This window comes from Carassius gibelio, chromosome B9 (assembly GCF_023724105.1).
Source record: "Carassius gibelio isolate Cgi1373 ecotype wild population from Czech Republic chromosome B9, carGib1.2-hapl.c, whole genome shotgun sequence".
Lineage (NCBI taxonomy): Eukaryota > Metazoa > Chordata > Actinopteri > Cypriniformes > Cyprinidae > Carassius > Carassius gibelio.
This window is the reverse complement of record NC_068404.1, coordinates 18113328-18127888: the sequence shown is the minus strand read 5'-3', so window position 1 is coordinate 18127888 and position 14561 is coordinate 18113328. Positions and strand designations below refer to the sequence as shown.

General features: G+C 38.3%; 1 protein-coding gene across 7 annotated transcripts in view; it reads right to left on the bottom strand.

The window, feature by feature from the left end:
* Positions 1-14561, bottom strand: part of LOC127965536 (dachshund homolog 1-like) — a 114241-nt gene that overhangs the window by 32105 nt on the left and 67575 nt on the right. For 4 of the 7 annotated variants that reach the window (XM_052566365.1, XM_052566362.1, XM_052566363.1 and 1 more), the window contains exons 4-7: positions 9536-9708; positions 9085-9220; positions 7876-8010; positions 6694-6846 (exon numbers count right to left, since the gene is read on the bottom strand). In XM_052566365.1, the coding sequence (XP_052422325.1) occupies positions 6694-6846; positions 7876-8010; positions 9085-9220; positions 9536-9708 (597 nt within the window). The remainder of the gene's footprint in view (positions 1-6693; positions 6847-7875; positions 8011-9084; positions 9221-9535; positions 9709-14561) is intronic. The other 3 variants (XM_052566366.1, XM_052566367.1, XM_052566368.1) reach the window with 1 other exon arrangement.

The window sequence follows — 14561 nt, the reverse complement described above, 5'->3', positions numbered from 1 at the left end:
ATTGTCATCAGCTCACATCTGGTTGAATTTTCTACATTTTTCAAGAATGCACACATTGGCGCCCTTAAACGCAAACAAATGCGTTTTGGTGCCAATATGTAAATGCCTTCCACATTTAACACACTATGACATTAGAAATTCAAACAAGGAGTCAAAAACCCGACATAATCAAAATGCTTTGATAGAACAAGCACTCGAACACTGAGAAATGGAAGATAGTCTGCCGTCTGATCACAGTGGAGTGCGTTCCGTTGAAGACGGACGGACATATTAATGTGCTTCGCAGCAATCCTACAGGGAATGAGGATGTTTGGGGCGACAATCGACTCTGGCACTAATCCAGGCTCTATGTACTGATCCGATTTGGAGACCGAAGATGAAAGACAAAAAGAAATGTAAATGTAAACTTTTTAAAAAGCAGAGCTTAGGAGCCCCCCCGTCTGATCAGCCCTCTCTCTCTCTGTCTCTCATGCCCTCGTGAGCAGAAGAAAATGGATGCAAATCCATTTGCGTCTGGTTCACAGCTATAAAAAAATACTTAGGATTTTTTAAAGCGGGTGATGTGTTAAACGTGTGGAAATCTGTTTTGATAACATTATTCATAACACTGGCTTTGAACAGCTTGAATTAATAACACTCCATTTACAGATGGAAGAAAGCTGGCATGGTATTTCCAGTTAAAGAGATTAATTTTTAAACACCTAATTGACAGGCCGGGGTTAGGCGGGATAAGCAACAGCATCTCCGGGCCTGTGGCTGCAAAGTCAAGGTGACTGGAACACTTAGGCGAGCTTTAAAATGCTGAGGAGAGAGAAGAGAATTAGTCCTCCCGCAGTTTTTCTCCTCCCCCTATTCTCTTTTATTAGGAACGATTTTGTTCGCAGTCAAATGATATAACAGTCCTAAGTATCCGTTGATAATTACGGAACAGAGAAAATTTTTAAATTTGACACACTTTGCCCTAAACTCAGCAGCTTAATAAGAGAGCAGCACTACTGTGTGAGCACTCCAATTTGACATTAAAGGGATAGTTCAACTAAAAATGTATTTCTAACAGCCTTGTGTCATTCCAAACCTGCATGCTGTTTTATTTTCTGCGGAATACGGGAGAAGATGGTTTGAAAGTGAATGGGGTCTAAACAACAAAACAAAATGAAATTAAACTACAAAGTAGAATATGTGTTTTAAGTCAGCAAAATGTCTTTTTAAATTGTTACGTCTGGTAAATCAGCTGTTTACAAAACAAAACTATGCACGAAAACCAATGATCTTTGAGGTATTTAATTGTTATGTCTAGGACATCTGGGTCATAGAAAAGTCAAGGTCAGCCTTTCCTTAACACAACAGTTGTTTTTAAGCTTCTCGCATTTTGAATCACAAATCAGCAGAAGCGGCTTTGCTAATTGTTACATTTCGTCTGTCCAAGGACAAACAAATGATACATTTGTTCACAGCAGTGCGCATACCGTAAAGGGCAGATGCTCGAATATGTACTTAGAATTCACAAAGAGACTGTCTGCGCTGCATATGGAATCTCGTTCATTGTAATTGCCCTTTTCTAGTGCAAAACAAAAAAGAAAGTCACTTGCAAACTGAGAGAAAGAAAAACGGTGGAACTAGTCAAAAACAAAGCCCTAACCCTCCAGGCCAAGAGCTCTATCTTTTCTTTTAATCAAAGCAGGTGTCTCTGCAGCACATTGCTCCCTTTGAAATGAAGGGTAACATAAAACGGCCCTGGCATGTTGTGATGGACAAGAAGATTTCACCTTCTCTAGTGAATGATAATACATTATTAAATTTGCCTCTCTGCTTGTGAGATACTCTTAGCTGACCACAGCATATTTATCTCTCTATCTAAGCCTTATATCTTGGCAGGAGAAAGCATTCTGTCACTTTTAAGGCATTTCAAAGATTAGAAAGAACCACTTGCTTTTCAACATTCCTAAAAGCACTGTCTTTCCTGTGGAATGTGATTAGCAGTCCATGGTAGCACGTAATGGAACATTCATGAGGGAGAACAAATATCCAAATGAAGCGCCGTGTCCTGGAGGGACGGCCCATGTTTGCATCATCAGCACTATTTGTTTCGCTGCTCACAAACTTGATTGATCCTCTATTGAATGATTTTCTTCTTTTTTTTCACACCCCTTCATTTCGACAGAACACACTGACAAGTTGTTTGATCATACACCGTGATTGTCTGCCAAGTCACATTTCAGATCCCCATGGCTAATGATCCAGCCTTTTGTCTTAGGAAAAGTCAGTCGAGTCAGCACAAGCCTCAGTCCGTTTCACTTTTGAAGTCAGAACCACAAGGACACTTTAAAAGGCGATAGAAAACATGCTTGGAAAGCAAGTGTGTCTGATGAAAGGAGAGTGTGCCAGTTTACCGTGATCAGACGTGGAGTTAAAGAACCGGAGGTCTGTAGTAAGTAACATGTTTGCTAAGCAAAAACCAATGTCTTTATAATGATGCAACACAGCGGTCATGAAACTGCCGCACTGGAAACATTTCTAAACTTTGTATCTACTGTAGTCCTTGCTCAATAGTTTTGGCTTCTGGTTTCTTTCTCCAACAGACCCAATGATCAGACACCAGCATGTATTTACAGAAATCAGTGAAATACATTACAAATAATGCTTGTTAAGCAGTCAATCAAAATTAGGGAGTCATTTATAACAAAAGGCTAACTTTAAAATGTACTCCATAATCTTTAGCAGTTATTTATGTATTACATATAACAGTTACTGTTTCTGCCTCAGAGTAAAATAAAAAAAAAGGACATTTTGAAACAATTTCTTGTAATTATGACTTTACATCTCCCATCTGTATCAAATCTAACAATGTAACTGTATTTCTTATTGGAAAATTTTTTGCAATTACCCTTTTTTTCCTGAGGCTTTGTCTTTCATAGTTACAAGTACACTTCCATCTTAATTTCTGTATTTACAGACAAATGCAGTGGAAAACATCTCCCTCTCCCATTATTATGCCAATGTAATGTTTTTTTTAAAATTATTATTATTAAAATATCCAAAGAGGTGCGTGTCACTCTCGTTCAGCAGCCTTGTTTTGATTCTACTATGCTAATAAATCATTAGCCCATCCATGAACACAATTTCTGCCCGAGTCCCATCTACACCTTTGCTTGTTTGTTTGTTTTAAATATGCGCATTCTAGCGGCGAAAAATTTAATATTGTGCCATAAGACGTTATATGATACAGCATCAAACATCATACTGTTTACTCTGCTCAAAAGGTCCATAGGATTTGTACAATTTCCAGCAGTATGCTAAGTGAAATTAGCCAGATTATTTCTCAAGCGTTACACTCTAAATGAAATAAAGCCTCCGTCCTTGGGGTTTGTGAAGACAATTACATCAGAAAAGCAATCTAATGAGTTTCCATTCTTGCACTGCAAGAACAATATCTAATTCTACCAGATGCAAAAAAAAAAAAAAACAGTAGATTCCCCCCCCCCCCCCTTCACATGTATTAAATTTGATGTCAGGAAACTTAAAAAAAAAAAAACAAAGATCCATCTGCAGGTTACAATACACAAATGCAATGCTACATGCAATCAGACTAACCATAAAATAATGAAAGCATGGTTTTTATACACCACACATTTTTTTTTATGATTCACTTTTTTCTCTTTGATTTCAGTTTTTAAATGCACAGAACTTTTATTTTCGTGTCTTTTGATGTTCTTGGGGATGAGGTATTTTATAATGAAATCATATAATGGCAAACACATGCTTTGCCATTCACTGACCAGCTGGCAAATTATCAGGATAATACTGCGGCTGCCATGCTCCATTATTCATATGACTGCATCTCTGCGCTTGTCTGTTTGGCCAAATCAGATCCGTTTATTCCACGCACATTTAAAGCTGAATTCATAGGAGGGGGTGTATGCATCAATCACCTGCATAACCAAAGTCATGATCTACTGTCAATAGAGAGACTCGGTGATGGTACAGTGTTACTTCAAAGTTTCACAATATGCCTGTGATGAGGATGTGGTTATTTGCCAATTTGAATAACATGGTTACTACGAAAAGGGGAAAGGGTAATAGACATCAAATGGAGACATCAAGATTATTTGTAGTGATACTTTTCAATAAGAAGTGTTGCTTAATGAAGACTTCATAGAAAAAGAATAAATGATTTAGTGAGCAGATGTGTTTTCAAACCACAATTTAAAGCGTTATTATAAAATGTGGTAAGTGCTTGTGCATTTTTACAATATGAACGTTTACACAAATCAAATTTTGCATAACTAAACACATGCCATGGGGCATGAACATTACATTGCCACTCATCAATGTCATCAAATGTGACTCATCTGTGATGATCAATAATACAGGAATAATTTATGTGAGAACAGCTCTCATTTGGTAAAAATAAACGTCTACCATTCCTTTGGGCAACAGAAACTGTTTGCAGTTATTATCCCATAAATTACTCTTGTAGTATTGTTATTGTGCACCGCTTAGCTACAGCTCCCGCCCATATGTGGATATATTCACGAGCGGCTCCCCCAAGGAGAGGAACCATGTTAAATGTTTGATGTCCAAAATGAGTTTACTGCCAAAGGCTTTAAAGCCTTTCAAATTTCCTTGTTTGTCAACTACCTGCTGTTTCACAAGAGCGAGGCTTGTCAAAAACAATTCTGACAGATTCCCTTTGTGAAGCAATTCAATTAGTCCAGACTTTATAATAAATGTGAGCAAACTGTTTCGCTTATTTGCTTCACTTCAAGGTGAGGCGCCACTTAAAGCTGTCTAACTTCTAATGCATCTAATGCATGCAACCATACAGTATTATTTTAGACAACTTTTTATTTTTTAACTCAGAGCGTGATAGCATTGTGATAATATAACTTGCAGTGACAAGTAACCATCTTTATGAGTCAAATTATTAAACTCAACCAATACTGTCTTTGAGTGCATTACTGAATCATTCACTATATTGATTCGTACAAAAACACAGATTCATTTATTAACAAAACAAGTGAACGAGTCATTTAATAATTTGCTCAGTATTGCATAATCTATAGCAACAAACAAAACAAGTGAGCGAGTCATTGAATCATTAACTCAATATTGCATAATTTATAGCAATATCGTGTCTAAAATGTAAAGTACTTAATACTAACTTTTTTTTATTAACTGTTGTGTTCATTCTGTCATGTACTCAGATTAATAAATTAATTTCTGATTTATTTAGGAACAAAAAAAAAGCTGTACTGTGTGTTGCCTTGTTATAAGCAACAATTCTGCTTTGACTGTTTGGAATTATTTTCTACTGGGAATAACAAAAATACATAATATAAAAGGCAACATTGTGTCTATAATATAGTTATAGCTATTTAATATTAATGTCTTGTTCACTGAACTATTGTATTAAAGTACGGTCCATAATGGCACTCATGCTAAATATGAAGCATTTATCAAAACGGACGACCTTTACGATCTACTACCTTTAGCCCACTTGGATACAAGTGGTGCCGCCACCTCAAACGTACTATATTTTGCACTGAAACAAAAGTGCACGCCATAGCATTAATTTGATGCTCTGCCACGACCATAAAGATCAAACAAGTGGAGAAATATCATTAAACCATTGGAATGTAATCTCATTTGTCTAAACAATCTGATCCAATGAACAACCCTAATTAAAAAGGCTGCCATAAACAAAAGCAGGCCAAGCCAGACGAGCCCCTCCTCTTTAACAATCGAGCACATTTATTTTATTAATCTAATGCATCATGTATCATATCATTACAGTTCAATATATCTATCATTAATTTTATTCCCTTCACTTAAGGCTTTTATTGGGATTACTTTGGTTATTAGTTGGTCTAATGTATTGGTTACCTCCAGATCCGGCGTTACAATCTCTCTCATCTCACAGCATAAACCTGTGCGTGTTATTCAAATTGCCTCATTTATTATGATAGCTTCCTCATGTAAATTGTGCTGACTGCTCGCCCTTGCACAGTCCTCATTAGACTAATGAAAACCTTCAAACGAAAAAACTAAACAACCTGCCAAATAAAGGTCTGAGGTTATTATGAAAATTACAACTCTGGGAGCCAGGAGAAGCTCTGTTCATTAATTCATGCTCAGCAAATTGGTAACTAATTTAGTTGCACTCCTCTGCATTAATGGATTATTTTATAAAAATGTTTTCCACAGCCCGAGACCTTTGCCGCACACGTTAGAGAGCTTTGGATTCTAATCAAGAGGAGTGACATATTAAGCATGCCAAGCGTCTGAATGATAATGCAGCGGCGATGCAAATAGACAATGTGGATTTTCACTCGGTCAGAGAGAAATAGGACCAATTTAACTCAACTGATATCTAAAGGGGCTGGTGGAACTGTGGCATGCTGGGGGATTAGACAGATCCGTCTCCATGTCTCTATTGGGCAACAAGAGGGGAAAAAATGTTCTGCGCAATCACACGTGTTGTGATAATGTTTTCATAAACAGGCCAATATGTCAGCGGTGTCAATCCAGATGTACAGTACGCAATCAGTCACTAGAAATGTCAGACCAGGACTGAACAAAACACATCGACTGCACACACCAATCCCCTTAAGACCCACACAAACACCTCATCTCCACCCCCCACCCATCACACCTAAGGTCTGACCTGTAAATTCATATAATCATGCTAATTACTTTGTTTCGCAGGCTTGCTCGGTCTATGGGAGAGACCTACACAGCGTCTCCTCTCCGGGCAGATCCAGCAGGGGACGTGCAGCCCAGTGATTTCCACCGTGGTTTTAATGTCATTATCACCCTCTCCAACAATTCCCCAGACCTGCCTTCCGCCTGGAGAGAATTCTCAAATCTATTATTTGCTTCAATTTGTGTTTAATGCAAAGCATGTGAAAGGACACTTCATTTTTTTCTTTGCCAGACCAAAGTAAACAGTGAAAAGTATAGACATTTGTAAATTGTTTAGCTTACTTCAACTTTACACTCAAATGATGGAGATGATTTGATAGATAAAAAAAAAGGGCTTGTGAGAATTATAATCAGTGCTTAAATTTTTTTTTTTTTTTTTTTTTTAAATGAACACTCCACACGTTTATTGATTTATTTCTATTCAGACCTTTGTGAGATTGTTCAGTAATATTGGGAATATTATTATAATGAAAAATTCTATTGGAATATATTTTAAATGTAAATTATACCTTTGATGGCAAGCTGAATTTTCAGAAGCTATTACTCCTGTCTTCAGGGTGGAAACAATTCTTATTAATATCAATGGTGAAAACAGTTGTGCTGGTTAATATTTTTGTGGAAATGGGGATATATATTTTTAGGAATCTTTGATGAAAAGGAAGCTCAATTTAACAATTTGTTTGAAATAGTGAATACATTTACAGCAACAAAATATTTGTTTCACTTTAGATTTTTTGGTAGCACTTTATTTTACAGTCCTGTTCCTCAGGTACATACTATGTACTTATTATAGTAATTACAATAACTATGTAATAACTAGGTACTGACCCTGAACCTACCCCTAAACCTAACCCTACCCATGTAGTTACCTTGTGTTACCAGAACTTTCTTAGATACATACACTGTAAATACACTATAAGTACATGTTAGTACACGTACTGTAAAATAAAGTGCAACTGATTTTTTTATTTTTATGCATCCTTGCCTGTATTAACCGTATTAATTTCTTAACAATTAGCAATTATTATTTCCAAAAAATATCAATGTTTCTAATATCACAGAAACCTAGACATGACTTCATGCACAGGATTGTCATACTCAAACATTTTTAACAAACATTAAATACAATAAAACAATAGTGTTATTAGTTGGTTTAATGTACTGAACACTGACCTTTCTCCAGGTGCATTCTCTTAGCCTCATGGCCGATGTCGTGAGTCGCCAGATCACCCTCTTTAGGCCCGGGTAAGATGCTGGGAGACAGGCCCAGTAATGCCTGGTTCATCGACAGTCCATTGTGATGCACAGCTTTGAGAGAACACAGAGACACATTATTCCCATCTCCACACATCGACAACGCAAAACACCTCGAGTGATAAATAATGATTTGAGTTGAAAAGAGCCCTCATCGTCCAGTGGCTAGAGAAGGTGAATACGTCCTTGGCTTTCAACTGTTTGTGACTTGTGGTACTGTATACCTCATCTCCAAATCAATGCGCCAGTCAATCAAAATCGCATTTGCCATTCGGCCTGGTGCAAGCAATTCTCAGTGCAATTCTCTGTGACATCTGAGATGAGGCGACAGAAAACAATACAACTGTTTCTTATAAATGTATAATAAATGCCTCTTTACAAAAACCTGTGAATGTCTGGGACCACTAGTAAAACATTTCTTCACTACAAATTATATTGTATAAAATTATATTGTATAAAAAATTAAGTTAAAACAGTAAACTTAAGTTACTACTTAATTAATGGGGTTTGCTTCAATGACAACAGTACTGGAAGTTTCCCAAAGTTTGCGTAAAATGTAACAAATTTAATTTGAATTGTGGCTTAGAAATTGAGTCTTATGCCTCTATGCCTACATGTTTTATTTATTTTACATACAAAAACATATTTAATTCATTTAAAATATATTTCCAAAATCAAATATTTCCATATAACATTCAGAGCTCAAATAAGTTTTGAATTAAAATAAACAGTTACTCGCAAAGCCATTGCTCCCAGAAAAATCATAAAACATGGTAGCATATTTCAGAGATGACGAGAAACATACATACAGGCTCTCTCAAGTGATTAAGGGCATTGTTTTTATTTTACAACACAGCTAATGATGAAAACATTTGAGGTCTGTCTTTGCACAACATGAGCCAGATCGAAACTTAAAGATTAAAAAAAGACAGCTAATATCTCTTTGCCATCTGTTGAAAACAACAGAAAGCGGGGAGGGACACACATGTGCTACGCTCTTAACAAGAGGCATTTTTAATGCAGTATTTAGTAGCGCATGTGCGCCGGTGTTCGGAGATGCTGGAAGAGACGAGGGAGAGGAATTAAGAGACAAAGAGAGAGGGAGAGAGATTTATGAGGTGAACATACGCATTCTGTCGGAGGAGCTCTCTGTGTGCGCGGGAGAGCTGGAGACGCTGCTGCTGCGCTGGGAAGAGGGACGGCTCCCCGGCCTCCTGCCGTCTTCCAAAGAGGGGGCAGGGGAGGGACTGTCGGGGACCCGTTCCTGCACAGCCAACAGGAAAAACAAACACAGCCAGGGCGGCCATTACATGACACACTCTTTTCAGCAACACACTTCCATGGACACACAAGCGTCCGTGCTTTTTTTTTTTTTTTCTTCTTTTTTTTGAGACACCATCCCCCCACCCCTTCTTCTGCATCCTTTCCTTGCTTTCTTTCCCAGGCTATTGTCTGACAGCCTTCTCCCAGCAAAGCCATACGAAAGCACGGATCATGCACCACCCAGCCCCCTCCACCTTCCCTCAATGGCTGATGAGAGATGTGCACGACACAATGAGAGAACGGCACCCTCGGTTACCTTAATCACTGATGTCACCATTCGGGATGGGGCACTCTGTCCCTGTGCTGCGGCGGCCATATTGGCGATGGTGCTGAGGTGGTTCATCTGACTCATCGCCATGGTGACGGATGCAGGAGGCAGGCTGACAGGGATCAGGGGGTGGGGCATCATCATGAACGGCAGTTCCAAGCCTGAAGATGAGAGAGGAGAGGAGCTGATTAATTAATCATTTCTGACATTAAGTTGTGTGCAAATGGAAGACGCGTGTGCGACAGAAAAGAAAGTGTGCAGCTGAAGAAGAGAGGAAGATTTAAAAGAGAAACTCGATGAATTATTCACATGTGACCTATTGTGCGAGCGTTGTGGCTTACCGAGTAAATATTCATTAAATAATAATCGTCACATTAGATACTGTATTACATTAAAGCTACCGACATCTATATAAAAAAATAATAATAATTGCAGCATTTTTGAGCCATTATGGTCATTGGAAACATAAATAGTCACTTTCCTTGTTAATAATATATATAGCTGTTAATAATATATAGCGTTATGCTGATTGCAGTCATAATAACCTAATAATTGTGAAATTTAAACGAATATTTATTATGTTTGGAAAGGGAAAATTTATGGAAATATTTCACCATTAATAGTAAATGCATTCAAAATATCTGCGGAAAAATAAGGCAAACATGAAAGGCATTAGTGAAAATGAGCAAAAACGAGCCAATTAAAACTAAGTGTGTATCATGAGATGCCTACAAGCTAAATACCAGTATGTGTGCCAGAAACTCCATTACTTGTAAAACAGAGTGCATTTATAACGTCATTTCAAGTCCTTGATATTTACACGGGATTGAAATAATTAAGACGTACAAAGTATTTTGACGAGAAAACCCAGATCCTGCATGCAAACAGCGAAACTCATACTCATAACTAAGGCGAACTGTGCTACATTCTTAGACAGTGATTAAATGGGTAGAAAGGAAGCTGTCCCGCTTTTTCAAAGGACATATGCACACAAATAAGGTCACAGCCTGTTGTGCGTCCCTGAACTAAAGACCCACTCACTCCTACTCCTGACTTTGAACTAAAGGATCAAAAGTAACCGAGAGAAAATTCGGTCTCGGGCGGTCAAAAGCATCGCTAGAGCACTTGAAAGACAACTTGAGTGTTCGCAGTGATCCGATCAAGTGAGCGGGCGGCCCCTGCTCTGTCCCATACTTCCCCTTTATCGCCAAGCTAATGGTAATGCAAAACACAGAGGCGAGATATTATCCAGTTGTTTTTGTGAGAAAATTAGTGGCCAAGGGCTATGACAGAGTCTACATCAGAAAAGAAAAACCCCACAAAAGGAAGATGGTGGATGGGTGGGTGGGTAGGGGGTCCCTTCAGTGTCTCCGCTCCTCGGAGAAGCATTGTACATTTCCATAAGAAAGATGACCAGCAGATGCACACGGAAAACACATTCCCCGACATTAAAAAGGAGGCAGAGATTAAAAGAACGAGAGGCCAAGCAGCACCTTGTAAAGGCGGCTCTCCTCGAGTGCCGAGTCTGAATCAATTACCGCTCGCAGGACTGGACTCAATTAAAACCTGCCACGGCGCCAGCGTGTGATTGCGGGATACTTACAGCGCCACGTCGAAACAAATTGAGAGAGGCATTCATGCACGTATCTACCTTTCAGAGCTTTCGAGAGCCAGATTGAGTGCCGGCGTGCCTTTGTGATTCGCTCAAGAAGATCTGACTGGATTTCAGGAAATCAACATTTACAAGAGAGCGGAGAAACGTATTAAAGTCTGATATGACTTTGCTTTTGTCATTTAAATAGGCTTCCTTTATCAGCCTGCCGGTGAATGATGTCTGTTGTGTTGACCGACTTCTACAAAGCAGAACTCTGTGTGTGTGAACGACTGCGGGCTTACAGTAGACTGCTCTCAGGGGCCTAATCTCTCTCCCTCTCTCCCCCCGTCCCACCTCCTTTCATGTTCCACCATCCTTAAGTGATGTTTCAGCCATAATGGCCTATTGAAAAGCATACGAAAACATGATACAAGCTAAAAGAAGTCCACCAAGGCTTTTCAGACAGACTGAAAGGCGATGAACTGTGGATGTCTAGAATCCAGATGTCTGGAGAAACTTTTTTTTTTTTTTTTTTTGTAGTTCTCAACAAACCGTCAAGGCCATTTTACTATATTAATGAATTTACCTTATTAATAAAGATTTTTATTTCATAAAGACACCTTTTTTCTGCCGTGCTGTAGATTATTGATTAAATTACAAAATGACAAAATCAATGAAATTATTATTATTACTATTCATGTGGGAAGTAAACAACCTAATCTGATTTTAAGCTCTACTAAAAACATAAAAATGTATTTTAATTCCAATATTGAAAACATGTTCACCAGAGGATGTGATGACAAAATAAAAGATCCGGACAAAAAAAAAAAAAAAAAAAAAAAAAAATCTACAAAAGAATGCCATGTCATTGTCTACTCTTTTTGAACTTATTTAGCATACAAGAGGGATAAACTGCTGCAATTTGCATGAATTACGAACTGAGATACCATTGTCAAACAGATGAACTTTGATTCCAGTGGCCCTTAAAAAGAGACAGACTGAAGAAGCCATTGTCTGGTGAAAGCTGGCCTTCTGAGCGCTAGCAGTCTGCATTATCCTGTGAGGGAGGAAGCTTTCCCTTGACAAAAATTAAACCAGCTCCTACTTGGCACTTTATTATCTCTTCAACTGAGTGATTTATTGTTTGTGGAATGAAAGCAAAAGAGGAGGAAAATTACATTTTCAGCAGAGCCTGGGCCCGTTCTGCCTCTACTCCTCTGTCCTGGAAGAGCTCACGACAAACAATAATGTCAGCTGTAATTGATCTGAGGTCGCCTGTTAGCCCTCCAGTAAAAGCCCACTATTTAAGCGACAATCCGCCCTGCCTGCTCCACAGATGCTGTCTAATGAAGCTGTCTATCTCTGCTATTTACCTTCTCTTAAATGGAAGAGGAAAGATGTACTGTATGAAGCCGAGCCAGGGAAGATTTGCTTTCCTTCCGTGAAATAGGACCTGCAGATGCCGCTGGAATGTGTAATTGGCTGCCGGAGTTGGAGACGGGGGTTCCAACGCTAATTAAATGACTTGTTTCTGGCCTATCCATCTTTGTTTGCGAGCGCAACGCGACGGAGCAGTATGTTGTAAATGCTCTTATCTAAACAGACGTTCTTTTGCTCGTCCCTTTGATTTGAGTGCCAAAATCTTCCGCCTTTTGAAGTAGCTGTTGAAACGGGATAACAATTTAAATTGTTTTTCATGTGGCGTTGCAGAATGGCAGATTGTTATTTTTTGCGATGCCCATCATTATAAACAGGTCTCACTTGTTGCCACAAACAATCATCGATTTTTAAACAACTGTCAAGGCTTTTCGCCATATTTTTCATATTCAAATAACAAATCATTCTATGTTTTAATTGCAAACATTATACAGGCCACTCATAAATATATTCCATCTATTACAAAGGACCTTCAACCATAAAAAGGCAGCGCTCCATCTGTGTAGAGAAGGTGTTATTGGAAATAAAAGCATAGGTCCTTCATAAACAGACACAAGACTTCTTTTCTGGTAAGAGTATAGATTGTTTTCTTTTTCCCAGATGGCAAAGCTAGTCCAGGCTGTTAAACGCTGTAACTCATTAAGGCCCATTAGACAAAGGTATTTCGCTTTGAAGTAGCCACCCACGGTCTTTCTGTGTCATTGAGAAAAACTTTAAAGTCTTTCTTCCTGTTTATAAATTAATCATAAAAAGTAGCATCTTGAATTTGTTAATATCCCTCCAAAAATGATAATAAAAATGAAAGAAACCTGTACACTATCACCAACAATCCCCCAGACGCTTGAGTATTTGTTGCAGGCGATATCTGATGTCACGAGAACAGAGAAACTGCATCCTTGTGTAAAATTGGCATTTACTATGCTCACTCTGAAGTGAGAGTGCTTAATAAGAAACAGAGGTTAAAGAAAAACATCTATTACACACTTGTGAGTGTAAAAAATAATGGCAACAAAACATCTCTGGTTTGATGAGGTAGTGTAATTACGCAGACCCACAAGCATCAAAGCAAACATGTGGTAGGGATTATGGAGGAGACAGACAGCATTGTTTTATTATTTATTTATTATTCTTCCTCCAGGAGGATAAAGGCCCAGCAGCAGTTCTTGGCATATGTGGAGTGCTTTTGGTCCAATGTCACAATTTGTTAAATTGTGTGCGACAAAAACAGAATGATATGACATTCTTCTTTTGATGTAAAAATATAATTGAAGAACATTAATCTTAATATTTATCTTTTTTTATTTCTTCATTTCTTTTTTCTTTCTTTGTTCAGAGAGAATTTAAATAAATAACTATTTATTTCTACTTATTGGACATTTCTATTATTCAGAAATTTTGATTTTGAACATGTTGGAATAAAATAAAATAAAATAAAAACCATGCAGTGGTATATTTTTATCTTTTGAGCGCCACAGTTATAGATCTACTTGAACATGTAGAGAGTTGGCTCACAGTAATGTCAAGCAGTGCTGCTTTTCAGAGATTATAGAGCATTTGTTTCTGGTGAGCGCCACAGTTTGGAATCTCATACACTGTAACTTGAGATGGTTAACACAATTACCTGTATGGTACGAGATGCCCAGTCACAAGCTTCAGGATATTACTGAAAGCACACCCAATTTGGAATTGAACTGGTTTCAGTTTAAATGTGTCTCGTATCATTCTCCATAAACTTCTGCTGGTTTAGGAAAAGCAGAAGGGAGCAGACATTACCAGCAGATGTTTCCACTGAGGGTACAATATATTCAAGTCCAATCAATAACCGCCCCCCCACCCCTGAGGGACTGTGACACCCAGGCAGAGCGGAGGGAGGGGGGATTCATTTACTTCAGATACTGAGTAAAAGGTCCTGTTTAAAAAGATTGCTTTTGGTCGATGGCAGGCAGTTGTACTCTGACTCGGACTCTGAAATGAAATGTATTG